The sequence below is a fragment of the Dreissena polymorpha genome, chromosome 3, assembly GCF_020536995.1.
Source record: "Dreissena polymorpha isolate Duluth1 chromosome 3, UMN_Dpol_1.0, whole genome shotgun sequence".
Lineage (NCBI taxonomy): Eukaryota > Metazoa > Mollusca > Bivalvia > Myida > Dreissenidae > Dreissena > Dreissena polymorpha.
In genome coordinates, this window is record NC_068357.1 from 102,513,011 (window position 1) to 102,537,855 (window position 24,845).

A 24,845-nucleotide genomic window follows, 5' to 3' on the forward strand; every position below is an offset into this window, starting at 1 on the left:
TTAAGCTTCCCATAAAGCTTCATTGAATTCCAGTAAGTAGTTGGGGAGAAATAGCCCGGACAAGAGTTGCACTATATGTACAGTTTATAGAAAATTTCAAAGGGCCATAACTCTGTGAAAAATCATCTTACCATAACCGGCTGATAATATGCACATCTCCTGTTGGTAGTGAAGCTTCCCATAAAGTTTCATTGAATTCCCGTAATAAGTTGCTGAGTAATAGCTCGGACAAGAATTGCACTATATGTAAAATGGAAAATTTCAAAGGGCCATAACTCTGTGAAAAATCATCCGACAAGAACCGGCTGATAACATGCACATCTCCTCTTGGTAGTGAAGCTTCCCATAAAGTTTCATTGAATTCCAGTCATTAGTTGCTGAGAAATCGTCCGGACAAGAATTGCTCTATATGTACAGCTAATGGAAAATTTCAAAGGGCCACAAGTCTGTGAAAATCATCCAACAAGAACTGGCTGATAATATGCACATGTCCTCTTGGTAGTGAAGCTTCCCATAAAGTTTCATTGAATTCCGGTCATTAGTTGCTGAGAAATAGCCCGGACAAGAATTGCACTATATGTACAGTTAATGGAAAATTTCAAAGGGCCATAACTCTGTGAAAAATTATCCGACCAGAACCGGCTAATAATATCCACATCTCCTCTTGGTAGTGAAGCTTCCCATAAAGTGTAATTGAATTCCGGTCATTAATTGCTGAGAAATACCCCGGACAAAAATTGTGCACGGACGGACAAGACACACGGACGGACAAAGGGGCGATTATATGCTCCCCCCAAAAAAAATTTGGGGAAGCATTATGATAAATGACATAGTTAAGGTCCTGACAAACTTTTGGTTTAAAATGCACTAAGTGACCCGTGACCTAGTTTTTGACCCGGCATGACCCCTTATTCAAACTTGACCTAGACATCATCTAGATACAACTTCTGACCAAGTTTGGTGAGGATTGGATGAAATTGGATGTGACAGACAGACCGACAAAGTGACTTCTATATAGCCCCAATTACCAATGGTGATGGGGGTATAACTACCGGTATTCTAATATTGTGGAATGTATTTCAGCATGAACATTTTAATTTGTATTTCAGTTTCATAGTATATAGAGAATTTTTGATTTAATGACAGTCTTCATCAATATTGCACCTGTTCAATAACATGTCCAATCAATAGGACTTTTTTTAGATAAGAGAACTCACATATGAAGGACACTTCAATTGATCAATACAAATATGAAGAATGATTCTTGTGTCTCAAATACAGTACAACACTATACATAAAAGTTCAACACGACAACAAAAAAGGGCAAAGGAAACTTGTGCAAAAATACTTTGACCAAAAGGACTCGAAATAACAATGGACAACCCACAATTTAACACAAGCAAATTTGTTGAAATGATATCCCCCGCCAATATGCTTCTGGACACAAAAGTGTTATATTTGACACTCAAAAAAGCATTTTTTCAAGATACAAAGGACCATATCTCAATTATTAACAGATGGTGTTCAATGCCATTTGGCGTGCATCATCCTCTTATCCATATACATGTATATATATATACTCATACCAAGTTTCAATGAAATAAGCCAAAGCACTTCCAAGATATGGCTCCGGACACAAAAAAAGCATTTTTTCAAGATACAAAGGGCCATAACTCTGTTATTAACAGATGGTGTACAATGCCATTTGGCGTGCATCATCCTTTTATCCATATATAAAATCATACCAAGTTTCAATGAAACCCGACAAAGAAAGAACTTCCAAGATATGGCTCCGGACGGACAGACGGACGGACGGATGGACAAGGCCAAAACAATATCCCTCAGCCTCCAGGGGATAATAATATTTGCTTCATATAGGCAAATACTCAAGAGAATAAAACTTATTACCAGTCAACACAAAAATATGAAACCCATCAGTTAATTGATTACCATATTGTTTTTGTAGGACCTTAAAAAAGCTTTTTTTCTGGCAAACAGATAAACTGGTACAAATAAACACCAAAAAATAAATTTTACATAACCCCCTACCTGGTGTGCACTCTCCATATCCGCCACATTGCCGCCTGCAGTTCCCATGGCCCGGACACCACATGTACCAGTTCACAACATACTCATCCCTCCCGTTACGCTCCTCAAACTTGTGCTTCTTTTCAAGACCCTCAGATGTCAACTCAAAGTAATCATCGACACGGTTGCGTACGTTTTTAATCCCTCCACGTATATAGCTGCCAGTATCAACAGCAGTTGCCTGCCGTCTCATTGTCACCAGCTTTTTCTTGGTGTCCCTTTTTCCCTTGTTGAAGTACGTTCCCTGAATCAGAGGATGTTCCAGCATCCATTTCTTGGCCTTCACTCCAACCTGAGCAAAGCACACCATACCATCCTTAATCTGTCTGAGAGACTTTTTAGCCTTTCCCAAAGGTATTCTGAAGCTGTTACTTGGTGCAATGACTTTATAATTCCCAACATAACTGACCACTGTGGGAATCAGTGAATTTGAAGACTGAGCGCATTTGTCAGAGTTCTCTGCCAGTGATCCTTTCTTGACATACCAGGGACTCATAACAGCTTTGTTAGCGATATTCTTGTTGTTCTCTATGTTCGTCTGACAATGTGATGAATCTGGATTGTCATCATTATCATCATCGGAGATGTCTTCATAATGAGAGCTCAGCACGCTGCAGACGGAGCCGATGTTTTCGATGGTCGATCTTTCCATGCCAGTGTTATCCTCATCACATGTCACATGTCTTCCACTGGGGCTGGCAGTCTCTACTGACTTTTTCGGTGACTTTACACAGTCATCATCACTGCTGTCATCTGTAATCTCAATCACTGATTTAATCTGCTTATCAATATAATCAGAGTGTTCATCCTTGTTCCTGTTTCCATGGTCAGCATCCTTACTATCTTTATCATCGAACTTTTCATCTCTGTGGAACAAGTCTAACGGTGAGAACATGTAGTTGTACTCTGTTTCATTCGATGGTGATTGTGGAGTTTTAGGATTATAACTGTCATCTTTACTTGCCAAATGAGAACACTGTGCTGAAGAACGTTTGCATTGGTCACGGCTCTCATGCACTTTTGTTTTCATATTTGATACATTGACATCATGAACCACTGTACTGTGACTGTGGGTTTCATTCTGTGTGTGGCAATCATTGTCTTGGGAATGTTTGTCAAAGGATTCATAACTACTTATATTGATTGACTGAATAGTTGGACGGATGCTTTGAGCAATACTTGTCATGGACGGAATGTTTTCTTGAGCTTGTTGTGAAAGATTTGCAACAAGACGAACATTGTGGGGGCCAACTGTACCCCAGATAGGAATTGCAAAAAGTTTCTCCTCATCACCAGTTCTAGGCTTTTTTACATCACTCGAATCTTCCTTCCTATTAGCTTCCATTTTGCGCTTTAGCAGTTCTTTGGTCTTCACATGAACAGCATCCCTAGGTTTAGAGGAGTTTGAATGTGATGGCAAAGTGGAGTCATTTTGGATGGTCTGTGACACTGACATGCATTGGGATGCAGATTGTTTGGATTGACTTTTTGAAGAGTGTTGACAAGTAATATCAGCCCTCTGAATGGTGGATGGTCTTAAAGCAGTCTGTAAATACAGTTCAGTGTATCACAGTTAGCATTTGTTGCTATAGAACAACACTACACTAAGGACACCAATCACACCTTGTTAATGGGAAGTCTTATTTTAAGAAAAGTCACACTCTGCAAATACAATATAGAGAAAACAATGCTACTAGTGCTACTATCTTCACAGCTACCCACAGCACTCAACGAAGCTTATTTTGAATATTATCAATACTCAATAGGCTTTGATCAGCAAGTTATGGTAATAAATAAGTTCCCAGTGACAAATTTAAATAAAATAACAATAAAACAATGAACTTGTATAAGTCAGTTTTATTTCATTTACTTGTTATAAGCATGTTTTATCACTTATACTATCTAACATCTTATTAAGGATGTGATTTTCAATAGACTCAACAAAATGGTATGACAAATCATATAACAATCTAACAAAATATTTCAAATAGCAAAATGGGAAATGAATGGTACTTGCAAAACTACTGTTAGATTGCACTGAAATCTAGGGCACTATATTAGTGCATGGGTATGAAATGCTGATGACTTTCCAAAAAAAATCCCAAATCTTTAGAAAAGTGTGTGTTTTGTGTGTAATTGTAAATTACAATCACAGCAATTAGCACAAAGATACTGGTAATATTAAATAATTTCATAGTGTACAGACAAACTCTGGAATAAACAAGAGGGCCAAGATGGCCCTAGTTCACTCACCTGAGAGGAGTCGGTTCATTCAATCTTTACCAAATGTCAAACTTGACCTAGATATTGTCCAGACAAACATCCTGGTCAAGTTTAATCATTATTTCATCTGCGAGTCATGATCAATATACCTATGAAGTTTCATGATCCTGGGCGTAAGCATTCTTGAGTTCCAGAAACCATTTTTCTAAGTTGAGTCACCGTGACCTTGACAGCCATTGTGTGAATACGTTTTTTGGCACTGTGACCTTGACCTTTGACCTAGTGACCTGAAAATCAATAGGGGTCATCTGCGAGTCATGATCATTGTACCTATGAAGTTTCATGATCTTAGCTAGGCATAAGCGTTCTTGAGATATCATCTAGAAACCATATTACTATTTCAGGTCACCCCGACCTTGACCTTTGACCAAGTGACCTGAAAATCTATAGGGGTCATCTTCTAGTCATGATCAATGTACCTATGAAGTTCCATGATCCTAGGCATAAGCGCTCTTGAGTTATCATCTGGAAACAATTTTACTATTTCTGGTCACCGTGACCTTGACCTTTGACCTAGTGACCTGAAAATCAATAGGGGTCATCTACGAGTCATGATCAATGTACCTATGAAGTTTCATGATCCTAGGACTAAGCGTTCTTGAGTTATCATCCGGAAACCATTTTACTATTTTGGGACATCGTGACCTTGACCTTTGACCTAGTGACCTGAAAATCAATAGGGGTCACCTACGATTTATGATCAATGTACCAATAAGGTTTCATGATCCTAGGCCTAAGCTTTCTTGAGTTATCATCCGGAAACCATATTACTATTTCGGGTCATTGTGACCTTGACCTTTGACCTAGTGACCTGAAAATCAATAGGGGTTATCTGCGAGTCATGATCAATGTATCTATGAAGTTTCATGATCCTAGGCATAAGTGTTCTTGAGTTATCATCCGGAAACCATTTTACTATTTTGGGTCATCGTGACCTTGACCTTTGACCTAGTGACCTAAAAATCATAAGGAGTCATCTGCGAGTCATAATCAATGTACCTATGAAGTTTCATGATCCTTGGCATAAGCGCTCTTGAGTTATCATCCGGAAACCATCTGGTGGACAGATGGACTGACATGAGCAAAACAATATACCCCCTCTTCTTGGAAAGGGGGGGGGGCATAATGAGAAAACTGCCGCCCTCCCAGCAGCCATGTTATTCAACTGACTGGAACCATTTTTGAACTCAACTCTTGTATCGAGGAAACAAATGTTCTTAGCAAATTTCATGAAAATTGGGCCAAAAATGTGACTTCTACTGTGTTCACATGTTTTCACTATATACATATAGAGAAAAATGCCCCGCCCACTGGCCGCCATGTTTTTTCACCAATCCCAACCATTTTCAAACTCGTCTGAGATATCAATAAAACCAATGTTTTGACCAACTTTCATGATGATTGGGCAAAAATTGTGACTTCTAGAGTGTTTACAAGGTTTCTCTAGAGCCAAATAGGGAAAACTGCCACTATATACATAATAGAGAAAAATGCGCCGCCCACTGGCGGCCATGTTTTTTCACCGATCTCGACCATTTTCGAACTCGTTCGAGACATCAACTGAACCAATGTTTTGACCAACTTTCATGATGATTGGGCAAAAATTGTGACTTCTAGAGTGTTTACAAGGTTTCTCTATAGCCAAATAAGGAAAACTGCCCCGCCCACTGGTGGCCATGTCTTTCAACACACAGGAACCACTTTTGAATTCAATCAAGATATCATTATTTGTCTCATTTTGACAAAGTTACATGAAGATTGAACATAAAATGTGACTTCTACAGTGTTTACAAGGTTTTTCTTTTTTTTTTACCTAGTGACCAAGTTTTTGACCCGGCACAACCCAGTTTCGAACTAGGCAGAGATTTCATTGGGACAAAGCTTCTGAATAAGTTTCATGAAGATGGGACAAGAAATGTGACCTCTAGAGTGTTTACGAGCAAATGTTAACGGACGGACAGATGGACAGACATACGACGGACAAAGACCAGTCACAAAAGCTCACCTGAGCAATCAGGTGAGCTAAAAATATATCAAACAGTTCAACCAGCTTTTATTACTGACCACTGATATTAACATCTGGCATACAGCAAAGTGAGAGGGTCAGTAAGCTGAGTGGTTAATAGTTACACACTGCAATGATCAATATCTGGGATCTAACAAATTCTATAGCAGAACTAAATCTGGGGTCTAACAAATTCTAGAGCAGAACTAAAAATAGATTGGGAAATATGACTCAGCAGGTTAAACAATGGGGATAGATACTGCAAAATTGTGTACATGTTGTCTTCATTTCAGCTTTCTCTTATGTGATAAACTTACCATAAGTAATAAAGACTAAAACAGTTGTTAATTATGAAAATTCTGTGTTATGCAAAATTAAATAAAACAGTTAATGGTACATAATACTGACATAATAAAACCAAACTTTACTACACAGGACACAAATGTTCTGACAAAATTTCATGACGATTGGGCAACTGAATTAAATAAAACTAGAGAGTTCACAAGATTTTACTATAGCCGTATAAGGAAAAATGCCCCGCCCCATTGGAAGCCATGTTTTTCAAGCAAACATAATTATTTTCGAACTCATCCAAGATATCATTGAGACCAATCTTCTGACCAAATTTCATGAAGATTGGACAATAAATGTGGCCTCTAGAGTGTTAACAAGGTTTTACTAAAGCCATATATAGCCATATAAGGAAAAATTCCCCGCCCCTGGTGGCCATGTTTTTGAAGCAACAAAAACCATTTTCGAACTCATCCAAGATATCCTTGGGACAAATCTTCAGACCAAGTTTCATGATAATCGGAAAATAAATGTGACCTCTAGAGTGTTAACAAGGTCATACATTTCAATATAATTTAAAATATAACTTAAGAAGAACATGTCGAAAAATGCATAATAAGCAAAATATTTAATTCTGAAATCTAAAATATCTGTACAGTAGAATTCACCAGAATGTATATCATGCATGTACAATGTGAATCTTAATTTAGTTTAATGGTTGTTTTTAAATTCCTGCAACGATGTCTATTCATTCGACACACGAACACTAACTCCGATCCTAATAAAAAGACGAATTCTTCGGTTATTGTAGGAAAATATGAATGAAATATCTTCGTCACCATCAGCTGGGGGCGCTAATTTGTCTTTGCTGCATTTTATGAAATTCGTCTTCAATATCTTGCCTATTTTGTGTTATTGTAACATGTATTTATCAATATATTACAATTTAACACATATAAAAATCGTATAGTCTCGCTTTAATTGTTTGACAAAAGAATGCCATATTGTACAGAATCATCAAACAATAAAAAACATATTCAAAAGTTTGCTATCTTCCAGAATGTAAAACTATCATTGATAATTAATTCCACTTAATCCCCCCCCCCCCCCAAGTTCTGACCAAATTTCATGTACATTGGACCAAAAATGTGACTTCTAGAGTGTTCCCATGTTTTCACTATATACATATAGAGAAAACTGCCCCGCCCACTGGCGGCCATGTTTTTTAGCCGATCTGGACCATATTCGAACTCGTCCAAGAAATCAATAAAACCAATGTTTTGACCAACTTTCATGATGATTGGGCTTCAAAGGGCCATAACTCTCTAAATAAATCATCTAACCAGGACCCACAAATAACATGCGCATAAAGCTTCATTGAATTCCATTCAGTAGTTGGGGAGAAATAGCCCGGACAAGAATTGAACTATATGTACAGTTTATAGAAAATTTCAAAGGGCCATAACTCTGTGAAAAATCATCTGACCATAACCGGCTGATAATATGCTCATCTCCTGTTGGTAGTGAAGCTTCCCATAAAGTTTCATTGAATTCCTGTAATAAGTTGCTGAGAAATAGCTCGGACAAGAATTGCACAATATGTACAATGCAAAATTTCAAAGGGCCATAACTCTGTGAAAAATCATCTGACGAGAACTGGCTGATAATATGCACATCTCCTCTTGGTAGTGAAGCTTCCCATAAAGTTTCATTGAATTCCAGTCATTAGTTGCTGTGAAATAGCCCGGACAAGAATTGCACTATATGTACAGTTTATAGAAAATTTCAAAGGGCCATAACTCTGTGAAAAATCATCTGACCATAACCGGCTGATAATATGCTCATCTCCTGTTGGTAGTGAAGCTTCCCATAAAGTTTCATTGAATTCCTGCAATAAGTTGCTGAGAAATAGCTCGGACAAGAATTGCACAATATGTACAATGCAAAATTTCAAAGGGCCATAACTCCGTGAAAAATCATCCGACGAGAAACGGCTGATAATCTGCACATCTCCTCTTGGTATTGAAGCTTCCCATAAAGTTTCATTGAATTGCGGTCATTAGTTGCTGAGAAATAGCCCGGACAAGAATTGCACTATATGTACAATGGAAAATTTCAAAGGGCCATAACTCTGTGAAAAATCATCTGACAAGAACTGATTGATAATATGCACATCTCCTCTTGGTAGTGAAGCTTCCCATAAAGTTTCATTGAATTCCAGTCATTAGTTGCTGTGAAATAGCCCGGACAAGAATTGCACTATATGTACAGTTAATGGAAAATTTCAAAGGGCCATAACTCTGTGAACAATCATCCGACCAGAACCCACTGATAATATGCACATCTCCTCTTGGTAGTGAAGCTTCCCATAAAGTTTCATTGAATTCCGGTCATTAGTTGCTGAGAAATAGCCCGAACAAGAATTGCACTATATGTACAGTTAATGGAAAATTTCAAAGGGCCATAACTCTGTGAAAAATTATCCGACCAGAACCCGCTGATAATCTGCACATCTCTTGGTTGTGAAGCTTCCCATAAAGTTTCATTGAATTCCGATCATTAGTTTCTGAAAAATAGCCCGGACAAAAATTGTGCACGGACGGACACGGACGGACAGACGAAGCGGCGACTATATGCTCCCCCAAAAATAAATTTTGGGGGAGCATGATACATCTGGTTCTATATAACAGCATGCTACTTGGCCATAAATTCATTTGAAGCTAGGTTGCACATTTTGAGACACATTGCTGTATAGAACTTACATTGAATTACTTAATTTAGAGTTTCATGTGTTTATCAATATGCTGATAAATACTGAGATATGATGTCAAGAAATCTTTAGGCCTCAGTTATCATTGTGAGAAGGCTATGCAGCCCTGATAGTCAATAATATTAACTAGTTTTTGAGACAGGTGAATGATCTACCTGTTAACAACTGTCATATACATTAAACACATAATGTCTTTATTTAAACACAACCTTTTTGTACAGAACTGACATTATAAGTCTCTGGATTGCAATCTCGGGCTTTATTAGACTCATTGTATAGCAACCATTGCATTATTGGGTCAAATGTCTAATAGGAAAAAGGAATCTGTTTTACTAAATCCTATAGTGAGCATGTTTTGTTTTAGCATTTTACTGATCTGGTAATCTTCAGATTGTTCTATTTTATTTATCAATAACTAATAAATATTGTATCAATCCAACAACAAGCAAATTCATTGAATTGATATCCCCCTCCAATATATTCTGGACAAAAAAGTGTTATATTTGACACTCAAAAAAGCATTTTTTCAATATACAAAGGGCCATAACTCCGTTATTAACAGATGGTGTACAATGCCATTTGGCGTGCATCATCCTCTTATCCATATATATACTCATACCAAGTTACAATGAAATCAACCAAAGCACTTCCAGGATATGGCTCCAGACACAAAAGTGCTGGCCGGACGGACGGACGGACGGACAGACAACGCCAAAACAATATCCCTCTGCCTATGGCGGGGGAAAATTATCAGTTCAATAAAAATAATCAAATTGATGCTAAAACTCCAAATATTATGGGTATGCTGAAGGTCATATTCCTTAAATGGTGTAAAATGCATGGTAACCTTTTATGCTTCCCACTTCCGGTGTGTGTTTATAATTGAAACAAGTAAATAATTACTTCAACAACTAAGGTTTCACGAGAAAAAGCTTTAAAGCCATCTCAACAATTATTTAAAAGCTTAAAACACCGATCAAAGCCTTAAAGGCAGCAATATTCGAAATAAGCACCAGCCAATCAGCCTTTTACTGGCCAATTTCATATTAAAGGTTAGCGACTTTTAGTTGCTCTACATATATATATGTTTTAAAAGTTCAAGCTAATTTAGCCAATTTATGACTCGCGTATATACAATAACTCATCTGGAAAGAAACCAAAATATGGCATAAGGTGGTTTATGTATTGCAAGGTAGTCACTGAATAATAAAGGCAATATTGGTAATGATATGAGGGGGACAACTTTTGAACTACTTACTGGCTCCGATTGAATGACCCGGTGAGTCTGCTCCACCTGCCTCTGGTTGCCTAACAACAGGTTCACAGCATGAGGCAGTGCAGGAAGCACAAACCGAAAACATTCCTGAAACACCATGGAACGCCTAGTTAGCTTAGTTTAAGCCTATTTATTTAAGCCTGATTGTATAAATGCCTTTAGCACTCTGGAGGCTGTTTCCAGTGATGAACCAGTACTTTGCGTCTTTGGACAGATATTGCAAATGCTTCCAGAATGAAAATCAAACCCTGACTGTCTGATTGTCTGGTTGCTAGGCAGACATGATATTCACTACACTTAGACAATAAACATAGAAACTGGTTACCTGTCATGCAGCTACTAAAAGTTAAAAGAATTCAAAGTCAAATTAAAAATAATAGTTGCTGTAATAAGTAAGGTTACTAGTATTAAGATGAAAACCCGAGTTTTTGTTAAATAACATTTCCTTGCAGCAAAAAAGTTAATTTATTTTTTCTCAAATTTTCTGTTAAATTAAAAATGTACATTATTATTAATTTATAACAGTATTTTCTTCTTACCTCAGAGCCTTTCATGCTTCCCGGCAGATTAATAATTATGGTCTTTCCTCTTATACCACAAACAGGTCTGAAAACAGCAAGTAGTACACTGGGCTAAAACCACTGACAGGAAATGCATGAGTACAATAGCTATAATTATTCGAAAGTCGTGGAAAACAAGTTGTGGAAAAAAAAGTGCAAAAATATATTCTCGAAAAAACAAAATCAATAACAAAGCAAAGAATAATTAATAATTTCCAAGCAAAACTAATTGCAGACTTGTTACCTCGACAACATGGCCATAGGGGTGACATCCAGAGAGGACTTCAACATGGCCAAGGTGAGCCCTGGAGCATCTCTCTCGATAACAGCCTTCGTGGCCTGTAACACACACACAAGATAACAGTCTTCATGGCCTGAAACACACACACAAGATAATAGCCTTCGTGGTCTGTAACACACACAACAAGATAACAGCCTTCATGGCGTGTAACACACACAACAAGATAACAGCCTTTGTCACCTGAAACACACACAACAAGATAACAGCCTTCGTGGCCTGAAACACACACATTAAGATAACAGTCTTTGTGGCCTGAAACACACACAACAAGATAACAGCCTTTGTGGCCTAAAACACACCCAACAAGATAACAGCTTTCGTGGCCTGAAACCTACACAACAAGATAAAAGCCTTCTTGGCCTGAAACACACACAACAAGATAACAGCCTTCGTGGCCTGAAACACACACATTAAGATAACAGCCTTTGTGGCCTGAAACACACACAACAAGAAAACAGCCTTTGTGGCCTGAAAAACACACAACAAGATAACAGCCTTCGTGGCCTTAAACACACAACAAGATAACAGCCTTAGTGGCCTAAAACACACAAAGATAACAGCCATTGTGGCCTTAAACACACACAAGATAACAGTCATTGTGGCCTGAAACACACACAAAAAGATAACAGCCTTCATGGTCTGAAGCACAAAAAAGATAACAGCCTTCGTGGCCTGAACACAACAAGATAACAGCCTTCATGGCCTGAAACACAAAAAAGATAACAGCCTTTGTGGCCTGAAACACACACAACAAGATAACAGCCTTTGTGGCCTGAAACACAAAAATCAAGATAACAGCCTTTGTGGCCTGAACTCCTACAAGATAAAGGCCTTTGTGGCCTGAAACACACACATTAAGGTAACAGCCTTCATGGCCTGTAACTCACACACAAGATAACAGCCTTCATGGCCTGAAATCCACACATTAAGATAACAGCCTTCCTGGCCTGTAACTCACACACAAGATAACAGCCTTCATGGCCTGAAACCCACACATTACGATAACAGCCTTCCTGGCCTGAAACACACACATTAAGATAACAGCCTTCCTGGCCTGAAACACACACACAAGATAACAGCCTTCGTTGCCTGAAACACACACACAAGATAACATCCTTCATGGCCTGTAACACACACAACAAGATGACAGCCTTCGTGGCCTGAAACACACACACAAAAGATAACAGCCTTTATGGCCTGTAACACACACACACAAGATAACAGCCTTCATGGCCTGTAACACACACACAAGACAAAAGCCTTCGTGGCCTGAAACACACACATTAAGATAACAGCCTTCATGGTCTGTAACAAACACAACAAGATAACAGCCTTCATAGCCTGTAACACGCACACAAGATAACAGCCTTCCCGGCCTGAAACACACACACAAGATAACAGCCTTCATGGCCTGAAACCCACACATTAAGATAACAGCCTTCATGGCCTGAAACCCACACATTAAGATAACAGCCTTCATGGTCTGTAACAAACACAACAAGATAACAGCCTTCATAGCCTGTAACACGCACACAAGATAACAGCCTTCATGGTCTGTAACACACACAACAAGATACTGTAAAACCATTAAATTTCGTGTGGTACGAATTTTCGTGGATTTCGTTGTTCCACTGAACCACGAATTCAAGTACCAACGATTTTTTATACATTCATTTAGCCGAAATCGGTCATTTGCGATTGTCATTTCCGACATTTTCTTTTGTTTTCGGTTATCCAAGATATTTGTTTTTTGTAATAATTACCTCACTTCAGTAGGTCACATTACACAATTTCTTGATTAATTAAAATATTTCCGAAATGAAAATGTTTTCTTCCACTGAATCGTTAGCGACCTGTGTCAATTATGCTTCAGTCATAGACTGAGCCTTTGCAAGGTCGGGCAAGCCTGCTATAGTAGGGGAACGTGTCTGAACTGTTTCCATTTCAACCATTTTGAAAGAGACATTGTTTGATTGAGATATGCTAGTTAATACAATATGTTGTTTTCTTGATAAGTGTCTGGGTAATAATACTTTTTTACGTGACGTCGTCAAATTAACAGTTTGCAGATATATCACATATGTTAATTAGTGCCAAGTTAAAGTTAAAAGAGATATAACGGTTTTCACACGAGTAATTTGGGGACCTTATTACTTAATTGTTACTACTAAGAGACCGATTGCGCTGAGAATTGCACATATTGTCAAAACAACATTGATGGCAATTAGCGAGCAGGGACCCACATGTGCGCCGCTTTATGGATCTTTTTGACAATTATTGGCATTTGGCAACACTTTCATGCTTCAGTGCACATTAACCCAAAGTCTTGCTGTCAACACATATTAGCAGATTATGCTTCGTTATTACTATGGTTGTTTTAATAAAAGTTTAATTATTATGACGGTCGGTATTCCCCAAAAAATTGAAATCCACGAAATTACGTGTCAACGAATTTGTTGATTTTTATTAAACCACGAAATTTCATACCGACGAATTTCTATACGTTTACAGTAACAGCCTTCATGGCCTGTAACACACACAACAAGATAACAGCCTTCATGGCCTGTAACACACACACAAAATAACAGCCTTCGTGGCCTGAAACACACACATTAAGATAACAGCCTTCGTGGCCTGAAACACACACATTATGAAAACAGCCTTTGTGGCCTGAAAAACACACATTAAGATAACAGCCTTTGTGGCCTGTAACACACACACACAGGATAACAGCCTTCATGGCCTGTAACACACACATTAAGATAACAGCCTTCGTGGCCTGAAACACACACAACAAGATAACAACTTTCATGGCCTGTAACACACACAACAAGATAACAGCCATTGTGGCCTGAAACACACACACAAGATAACAGCCTTTGTAGCCTGAAACACACACAACAAGATAACATCCTTTGTGGCCTGAAATACACACACATCAAGATAACAGCCTTAGTGGCCTAAAACACACACAAGATAAAAGCCTTTGTGGCCTGAAACACACACATGATAACAGTCATTGTGGCCTGAAACACACACAAAAAGATAACAGCCTTCGTGGCATGACACACAAAAAGATAATAGCCTATGTGACCTGAAACACACACAACAAGATAACAGCCTTTGTGGCGTGAAACACAAAATTCAAGATAACAGCCTTTGTGGCTTGAACACCTCCAAGATAAAAGCCTTCGTGGCCTGAAACACACACATTCAGATAACAGCCTTCATGGCCTGTAACACACACACAAGATAACAGGCTTCGTGGCCTGAAACACACACACAAGATAAGAGCCTTCATGGCCTGTAACACACACAACAATATAACAGCCTTCATGGCCTGTAACACACACAACAAGATAACAGCCTTTGTGGCCTGAAACACACACAACAAGATAACAGCCTTCGTGGCCTGAAACACACACATTAAGAAAACAGTCTTTGTGGCCTGAAACACACACAACAAGATAACATCCTTCGTGGCCTAAAACACACACAACAAGATAACAGCCTTCGTGGCCTGAAACCCACACAACAAGATAACAGCCTTCGTGGCCTGAAACACACACAACAAGATAACAGCCTTCATGGCCTGTAACACACACAACAAGATAACAGCCTTCATGGCCTGTAACACACACAACAAGATAACAACTTTCATGGCCTGTAACACACAAAACAAGATAACTGCCTTCATGGCCTGTAACACACACAACAAGATAACAGCCTTCGTGGCCTAAAAAACACACAACAAGATAACAGCCTTTGTGGCCTGAAACACACACACACACAATATAACAGCCTTCATGGCCTGTAACACACACATTAAGATAACAGCCTTCAGGGCCTGTAACACACACAACAAGATAACAGCCTTAATGGCCTGTAACAAACACAACAAGATAACAGACTTCATTGCCTGTAACACACACACAGGAAAGCAGACTTCATGGCCTGTAACACACACAACAAGATAGCCTTTGTGGCCTGAAACAAACACAACAAGATAACAGCCTTCCTGGCCTTAACATACAACAAGATAACAGCCTTTTTGGCCTGAAACACACAAAAGATAACAGCCCTCATGGCCTAAAACACAAACACAAGATAACAGCCTTTGTGGCCTAAAACACACACAACAAGATAACAGCCTTCATAGCCTGAAACCTACACATTAAGATAACAGCCTTCGTGGCCTGAAACACACACATCAAGATAACAGCCTTCATGGCCTGAAAAACACTCAAAAAGATAACAGCCTTTGTGGTCTGAACACACTCAACAAGATAACAGCCTTTGTGGCCTGAACACACACAAGATTACAGTCTGTGTGGCCTGAAACACACACAACAAGATAACAGCATTTGTGGCCTGAACACACATAACCAATCAAGTCCTCTGTGCCATTTTGTTTAGGGTTTCAACTTACACAAAATGATTCTTTTTTTATCTCAAGAAAATAATCTGCCTTGCATCATTTAAATGCAAATGTTTTCCATAATCAAAATTCTACATGACTTTACAAATACAGCTTAATAATTTTCAGTTTATGCCAAATTATTTTACCTTAAATACAAATTACAATTTACTTCAACATATTAAACCCTAATATTTCCATGGGTTATTCAATACCTGGTCATCAAAAGCTGTTGAGTTTTTTTTTATCAAGTTACAAAATGAATGCAGAACAATGCATGTGATTCATTTAAAATATTTCACTTTCAAATTGCCCAATAAATACCAGTTAATAAAATACTCCACCTTCAGTAACACAACAAATATTTTAAATATCCAATCTATTCGTAAACATATGAATACAAACAGAGAGAACCTGAAATATATACAGCTGTACACGTTAATAAAAGCCAAATATATTAATACAATTTTCAACCACAAAAATACCAATTATTATATATGTACCTCAGGTGTGTTGTCTCTTAGTGCAAAGCCAGTTCCGCCTGTGGTAAAGATGATGTTCAAATGGTCCCTGTCACTCCATTCTACCAACTTGTACTGTGTTAAATTGTTACAAAATTGTAACATACATGTACATTTACTTTATCTCATAATGAACATTAATTTGATAAAAATTCTTGCATTACACGGTCTCATAACAGTCGGATAAACTATTTATTCAAATTTAATCCTACTTTATTGATGACCCTGAAGACGAGTGTATTTATGTCACAAAAGGGATATATCTAATGTTGACCACTATTGTTGATCTTAGGCAAGGACACTGATATATTGATTTCTTAGCAAAGCACTGTTTGGATGACTTATATAATACAAATGTCTGATGTGTTACTAGAAACACAGACTCATTTACATGCAGAATGCTGCTTCGTTTAACAAGCAAAAAATGTAAGTTGTATACCCAAAGGAGTAAACCATTTAGATCATACTGCATTTACATTTTACAAGCATGGGTATAAAGCTGGGAAAGTTCCCAACGAATATTAGGTTAAATTATGGACTTTTGATTGTTTTTTGCAAGTTGTTTTTTTCATTGCTTTTTTATTATTTTGTAATAAAACTGTTACAGTATATAAAGAACCTTTAGACTTTTGTGAATTTTCATCAAATTATTTGTAACAGCAAAATCTTAGGATTATAAATTGCTTTAAAACCTTAACCTAAATTGTCTAGGTACAATTAGGGGCATAATTCTGCTACACTACTGGTAACAGTTGTGGGCTGTAATATATGGCCCTGAAAACATGTGTTTAGTTTCATCAGAATAACTGTACCAGCAACAGGGATATTGAGTTGCATGCAAACTTACACCCACAATATAAACAATGGCATTATTCTGATAAATAACATGGAAGAGTTATGGCAATTGATATGTGACCTGATGTTATGACCTTAAACACAAGAGCGAAGTTTCACTTTAATTAATTTGCACAATATGTTTATTGCTTTAAGAACAAAAGCCATGCAGATAAACAGAGCATGCAGATATTAATATAACCTTTATTTCCTCAACATCATCAGGTACAATGGCTTGGGCTGCAACTATGCCATTCATTCTGAAAAAAAAATAAACTTATTCTTACAAAAAAAAAACGAAAACTAAACAAATATATATATATACAGTCAATCTTGTATTAAGAGACCACTCAAGGGAGTAATCAAAAGTGGTCTCTTAATAAAATAGTCTTTAAATAAAAAAGGCCATTCTGGAAGAATGTTTACCCTCAATTTTAATCTATATGAAGGATAATCTCTTTTGTCAACAATGATTTTAACTTTTATAATAAAATGAATATAAACACATATTTATTTGCAAAAACACCATAGACAAGGAAATATTTTTCGCATTTTTTTCACCTGACACATTATTTTCCACGTCTTCAAGCACCTCGGCTTTACGCTTAAGAATGTTCTGAATTTGAGTTTTACCGACTCCAAACTCATCTGCAATTTTACATGCACTTTTACTCTTTGACAATTCCAAAACCCGAATTTTCTCGTTCAACGTTAACACTTTTTGTTTTGACATTTTAATTTCTGCATGTACGCTTAAGGAAATCTGACTCGATTTTGATACATAATGAGCTGAAAAAATTAAAACACGTCAATTGAAAACAATCAAACAGACCTGATTGGAAAATTTATTAACTAAATAACAATGTGATTGGCTAACAAATATCTACTAATTAGCATTATTACAAATTGGTAATGTACGGATATCGACAGATGTTGCCGATTAATAGTTTATTTTCCGCACTTCTCAGGAAATGTTTGTCGCGTACAGTGCATTGTTTATGCACCTGTTATCTATACTCGAGAAAAATCGGCGTTGTCTCTTAACGTTCCACATAGTAAATTATTTAAGCTGTATACTGTGCGCAATACGTTCCTCTATTATTCAACTCAATAAATTGATACGCAGTCTGCAACAATACCGGTCAGAACCGGTCAACGAGACAAAGCATAATGGTTTGTGTGAAAACAAAGCAGAGGTGTAACAGTACATCTTATCGGCTTAGATAAACAACACGGATTTGTCCCTGAAAGATCAATAGATTAACCACTTTTACCTCCTAGTGGTCGCTTAATTCAAGATTCGGACATCAAAATTAGGGATGGCATCGAATACCATTATCGGTATTCAAATGTTCGCAAATTCATTCAATCGAATATTCGAATATTGGCATAAAACGGCTGGATTGATTTTAACTTGTTATGTATTAATTTCCATTGGTTTGTAAGTTATATCCGTTTGCTAAATACGAGGCTGTTTATTAACGTTGCTATCGAATAATTGTGTCGCTTTCGACTAATACTATGACCGATACTGTGATCGGGCACAAATAGAATGAAAAACATCGTGTCATAGAATTTTATTTTTTAATGATTCCACAGATTTGTAGCAGACCGCGCATATGTAAAACTAAGTTTACACACATTACACGTTGCGGTCTTCTTATCCACAGACCGTGTAAAGTATTCCATACTGCAAAAGGGGCTGGTGGCATTTTCAGATTTGAATTATGATTCCATGATGATTGTTTAATTTATATCATCTGTTACTTTTGAGTAATTCACATATTTAAATGTCTGTTCAAACTGTGATCACAAAAACTAAATTATTATTAGCAAGTAAATTGAAGCCCTTAATTGGTACCTAATTGACAAACAACAGTTCGGGCCCTTTCTTATAGTTAGTATATTGCATTGCGCGATTTGAGTAATTCACACATTTTAATGGCTGTACATACTGTGATTACAAAACTTAATTATTATTCGCCAGTCAATTGAAACCGTTAATTGGCACCCCATTGGCAAACAGCAGTCGGGGCCTTTCTTAGAGCGTGTATATTGCATTGCGCAATCAACACTGATACGGGCCGCGTTATCAGTTTGACACGAAGAACGTCACGTCAAACATGTTACTCCCAAGTGATTTCGGTTTCTTTTTAGTAAGCGGTTTGCAGGTCATTAAATATTGGTGAAATTACGTTTGGAAAAAAATGCGAATATGCGAATATCATTTTTATTATTCGAATGCTGACCATTCAATCGAATATTCGATTATTCGAATAATTTTGCCATCTCTAATCAAAATACACAAAAATCAGCAGTTGCTGGTCGCGTAAGACATAAGTCGCTTAATACAATATCATTATATAGCGAAAAAGCTCCGTGGGATTTCAAAATGGTCGCATAAGACAAAGGTCGCTTAATACAAGTGGTCGCATCCACAAGATTGACTGTATGTTTATATATACATTGTACATAAAGGGTGTTGCAATAGCTTATGCAAATCCAAATGTTTTCAAGCTGGTCATTATGCAAGTTCCAAAGATTGAGAATTGCAAATACTAAATAACACTTTATAATTAAAATGATGTTTAGAACCAGATTTGTATTCAATTTGTTGAGCAACAAGCTGATGAACTTGTGAAATTGTAGATAAACTAATGCAATTTATTTATTTTATGCTTCTGTTTGGTTCATTGGTCGAGGACAAATAGCCAAAGGGAACCATTGACGGAAGAACCTATATAATTAAGTAAAAACTTTTCAATCTCGCAAATAAGAATACATTTCATTGTAGAAGCACATTCCTGTGACTGCTGTAAATTTCTAGCTGTTTATAAATATACAGTGTGAAATCACTTTTGTTATCATGTATAATGTCATACTTGGCTTGGGATGTCCATTAACAAATTCAACATGCAGGAGGCCTATTATGGGTTCAGCATTTTGTTGTATTAAATTAATAAAACCAATACCAGATGAGTGTGCACATAATTATCAGATACTTATTCAAATATTTGTTTTTAAAGCCACTGTCATATCAATATTAAATGTGATAATTATCCATTGAAATTCTATGCAAAATTGTCACATTGCAATGCATTTATTTAATTATTAAAGTGATAAATGATGACAGATTCCAACACAAGATTTATAAACCAATAATAAGATTTGTGGGGTAAATAAGGTCGAAACATCATTATTTAAATATTATCAGTTATTTATACTTTTTTTTCTTTGTTGAACACAGTAAAGTACCCATTTTAACATATTAATATTCCCCTATGTTTCAGACATACTTAAATGCAAAGAAAAGAAGAAAACAATGCCCCTTATTGCGTCGCTTTGAAATAAAATTTCAATACATCATTTGACAGGTTTAGAAATTATCTCCCTTTTAAAGCTTATTACTTCCCATGAATAGTATTTTTTTTACTTTTGACCTTGAAGGATGACCTTGACCTTTCACCACTCAAAATGTGCAGCTTCATGAGATACAAATGCATGCCAAATATCAAGTTGCTATCTTCAATATTCAAAAAGTTATGACCAAACTTTAACGAAGGGTAAAGTTTTAGAAAAGAACAAGGGCTGTTTGCAAAACATGCATGCCCCCCATATGGGCTGTCAGTTGTAGTTGCAGCCATTGTGTGAATACGTTTTTTGTCACTGTAACCTTGACCTTTGACCTAGTGACCTGAAAATCAATAGGGGTCATCTGCCAGTCATGATCAATGTACCTATGAAGTTTTATGATCCTAGGCCTAATTATTATCATCAGGAAACCATTTCACTGTTTTGAGTCACTGTGACCTTGACCTTTGACCTAGTGACCTGAAAATTAATAGGGATCAACTGCCAGTCATGATCAATGTACCTATGAAGTTTCATGATCCTAGGTGTAAGCATTTTTGAGTTATCATCCGGAAACCATTTTACTATTTCTAGTCACTGTGACCTTGACCTTAACCTAGTGACCTGAAAATCAATAGGGGTCATCTGCCAGTCATGATCAATGTACCTATAAGTTTCATGATCCTAGGCGTAAGCTTTCTTGAGTTATCATCCGGAAACCATTTTACTGTTTCGAGTCACTGTGACCTTGACCTTTGACCTAGTGACCTGAAAATCAATAGGGGCCATCTGCCAGCAATGATCAATGTACCTATGAAGTTTCATGATCCTAGGCGTAAGCATTCTTGAGTTATCATCCGGAAACCATTTTACTGTTTCAAGTCACTGTGACCTTGACCTTTGACCTAGTGACCTGAAAATCAATAGGGGTCATCTGCCAGTCATGATCAATGTACCTATGAAGTTTCATGATCCTAGGCGTAAGCATTCTTGAGTTATCATCCGGAAACCATTTTACTGTTTCAAGTCACTGTGACCTTGACCTTTGACCTAGTGACCTGAAAATCAATAGGGGTCATCTGCCAGTCATGATCAATGAACCATTTTAGTTTCATGATCCTAGGCATAAGCATTCTTGAGTTATCATCCGGAAACCATTTAACTGTTTCGAGTCACTGTGACCTTGACCTTTGACCTAGTGACCTGAAAATCAATAGGGGTCATCTGCCAGTCATGATCAATGTACGTATGAAATTTCATGATCCTAGGCGTAGGCATTCTTGAGTTATCATCCGGAAACCATTTTACTTTTTCGAGTCACTGTGACCTTGACCTTTGACCTAGTGACCTGAAAATCGATAGGGGTCATCTGCCAGTCATGATCAATGTACCTATGAAGTTTCATGATCCTAGGCCTAAGCGTTCTTGAGTTACCATCCGGAAACCATCTGGTGGACGGACTGACCGACAGACGGACCGACCGACATGTGCAAAACAATATACCCCCTCTTCTTCGAAGGGGGGCATAAAAATACAATGATATTTGAGCTTTGACCTTGAAGGATGTCCTTGACCTTGACTTTACCACTCAAAATGTGCAGCTCCATGAGATACACATGCATGCAAATATGAAGTTGCTATCTTCAATATTGCAAAATGTATAAAACTTAAACCAAGGTTAAAGTTTTGGGACAGAATGACAGACAGGCCAAAAACAATATATCCACCTCTTCTTCGAATAAGAGGGCATAAAAACGTATACATTACTGAAAATATTTTAAATGTTAATGTTTTGACCTTATTGAGGAAAATTGCCAGACTTTTAAAGAAACTATTTTAGGGAAAGTTAGGTCAAGGCGCCTGTCTCTTAGGAACAGGCTTTTAACAGACACTTGCTTAAGAAGGAAACAAGAGCTGTGTTCGTCAGAAACACAATGCCCACTAATGCACTGCTTTGAAATAAAAATTATTATTTTTTGACCTTTGACCTTGAAAGATGACCTTGACCTTGAACTTCAACCACTCAAAATGTGCAGCTTCATGAGATACACATGCATGCCAAATATCAAGTTTCTATCTTCAATAATGCAAAAATTATGGCCAACGTTAAAGTTTTTTTACGGACGGACGTACAGACTGACATACACACATACTGACATACTGACGGACAGTTCAACTGCTATATGCCACCCTACTGGGGTCATAAAAAAATCCCTGACTAATGATTAAAGAAAATACATTTTTTCCACTCCTTAATGTGATACTTGAGAAAATCTCTTTTTGTCTGATCCCTCTTAAATGAAAATTGATACACTCAGAAATTAACAACTCAATTTAATAATAGTTAGGTCAATGTTATTACATGCTTACAATAATGAGGTGGTAAGGTTTTTCAGGTTGGGCCCACTGGCGTCCGCAGCAGAGCCGGAATGGCAACTGTCACTAACTAAAACAATCATAAACTGAATATTTAAACACTTCAAACAAATTTATACAAGTATCACTTAAAATTATTTACTGTGAAATTGCCGTTTTCTCGCCAGTTTCATGCACAAAATAGTGGTTATTTTTATCATGTTGAAATTGCAATGGGTTGCCACTTATTATTGAGGCTCGATTGGTCATTGGTGGTTTGGTTACTAGCATGGCTATCAATAGAATCTGCCCTCTTAATAAATACATACAAATTCTGGAAGTGAACAAATACAAAATCACACGTCTTATATGTCAATCAAAAGCTAAATGTGTATTCCCGGACATAACAACGAAAATTGCATTTTAATCAGAATTATTTGACAAAACACCGGCTAAAAATGTCTTAGCTCCCTATAGTAATCTGTATCATGTACAATGGGTCTCATGATATTGGCCCTTCTGATTGGTTGCTAAACTGTGTTACTCTGTGCATGTGCTTGTCTTAAAATAGTGTCCTAATAGAAAAACAAGAGGGCCTGAAAGGCCCAAAGTCGCTCACCTGAGATAAAAAGATATGACCTGTTCTTTGCAGCCCAAGATATCAATGAAACACAATAATGTTCTAACCAAGTTTCATGAAAAATGAACAACAAATGGCCCCCTGGCGGCCATGTTTATTTTAACAGACCTGAACCATTTTTTAACTCTTCCAAGATATGTCCAAATTTCATGAAGATAATGTGTCTTCTAGACTGTTCACATGTTTTCACTTTATACATATAAAGAAAACCACCTGGCGCCCATGTTTTTCCACTTATCACGACCATTTTCAAACTCGTCCGAGACATCCACATAGCTAATGTTTTGACAAAATTTTCTTGATGTTTGCAAAAAATGTTACTTCTAGAGTGTTCACAAGCTTTTTTACTATATAAATATAAGGAAAAAGACCCAGGTGTGGTATTGCGGTCTCGTTTGCTTACGCAAGTGAATCGGTCACGGGATGGTTACGGGTTATGTTACTTTGTCAGCACTTATGTAATGCGAAAAAATTTATTCGACAAACGCTTATTTCCGGTCAGGATGACACCGCTGATTGGTTGTAATTCAATTAACTAAAGGTATTGCCGTTTACTTAAATATAATTTTATAAACATATTTTTCAACAGTAGGCTGTTTTACACTAAACAATTTAGAAATATGAAAATGTATCGATTTTTCTATATTTCATTTCATTAATAATGTGTATCATTCATTACTGTTTTATTTTCAATTTTTGACATCGTTTTAATACATAAAGCCTGAAAATGATTAAATCTTGATAAATGAACTCTGCAAATAAGAAAGGTAAATCTTGACTTTGAAGGTTATTCTGATTCTGATTTCTATCTCCAGAAACTTATAATTGAAATTATTTCTTTATTGTTTTCATAGAGTATCCATTTGATATGTGTTAACATATCTTAAATATGATTATATAGAGTGAATTATTATGGAATCTTGTTTTGATATGAAGTTCCCATTTAAATTACATATTTTTTGTTAATTGTTAAAAACATGCATTTAATACTCCTTCTGTGAAATAAAATATATCAAACACTTCAACTAGCTTGTATTACTAACCACTGATATTAACATCTGGCATAGAGCACAGTGAGAGGGTAATTAAGTACCTAGGAATCATGATTCTGTCAGTCTGTGGTCATTATCAATTTGTTCAGGGCAACTCATGC

At 37.0% G+C, this 24,845-nt stretch overlaps 1 protein-coding gene across 3 annotated transcripts in view; it reads right to left on the reverse strand.

Moving 5' to 3' along the window:
• LOC127872889 (gephyrin-like) overlaps nt 1–24,845 on the reverse strand; it is a 54,064-nt gene that overhangs the window by 24,352 nt on the left and 4,867 nt on the right. Inside the window, exons 2-8 of one of the 3 annotated variants that reach the window (XM_052416373.1) lie at nt 23,068–23,143; nt 17,549–17,606; nt 16,495–16,587; nt 11,518–11,612; nt 11,253–11,319; nt 10,696–10,800; nt 2,050–3,634 (exon numbers count right to left, since the gene is read on the reverse strand). In XM_052416373.1, the coding sequence (XP_052272333.1) occupies nt 2,050–3,634; nt 10,696–10,800; nt 11,253–11,319; nt 11,518–11,612; nt 16,495–16,587; nt 17,549–17,606; nt 23,068–23,143 (2,079 nt within the window). Of the gene's footprint in view, nt 1–2,049; nt 3,635–10,695; nt 10,801–11,252; nt 11,320–11,517; nt 11,648–16,494; nt 16,588–17,548; nt 17,607–23,067; nt 23,144–24,845 lie in introns of those variants that run through there. The other 2 variants (XM_052416375.1, XM_052416374.1) reach the window with 2 other exon arrangements.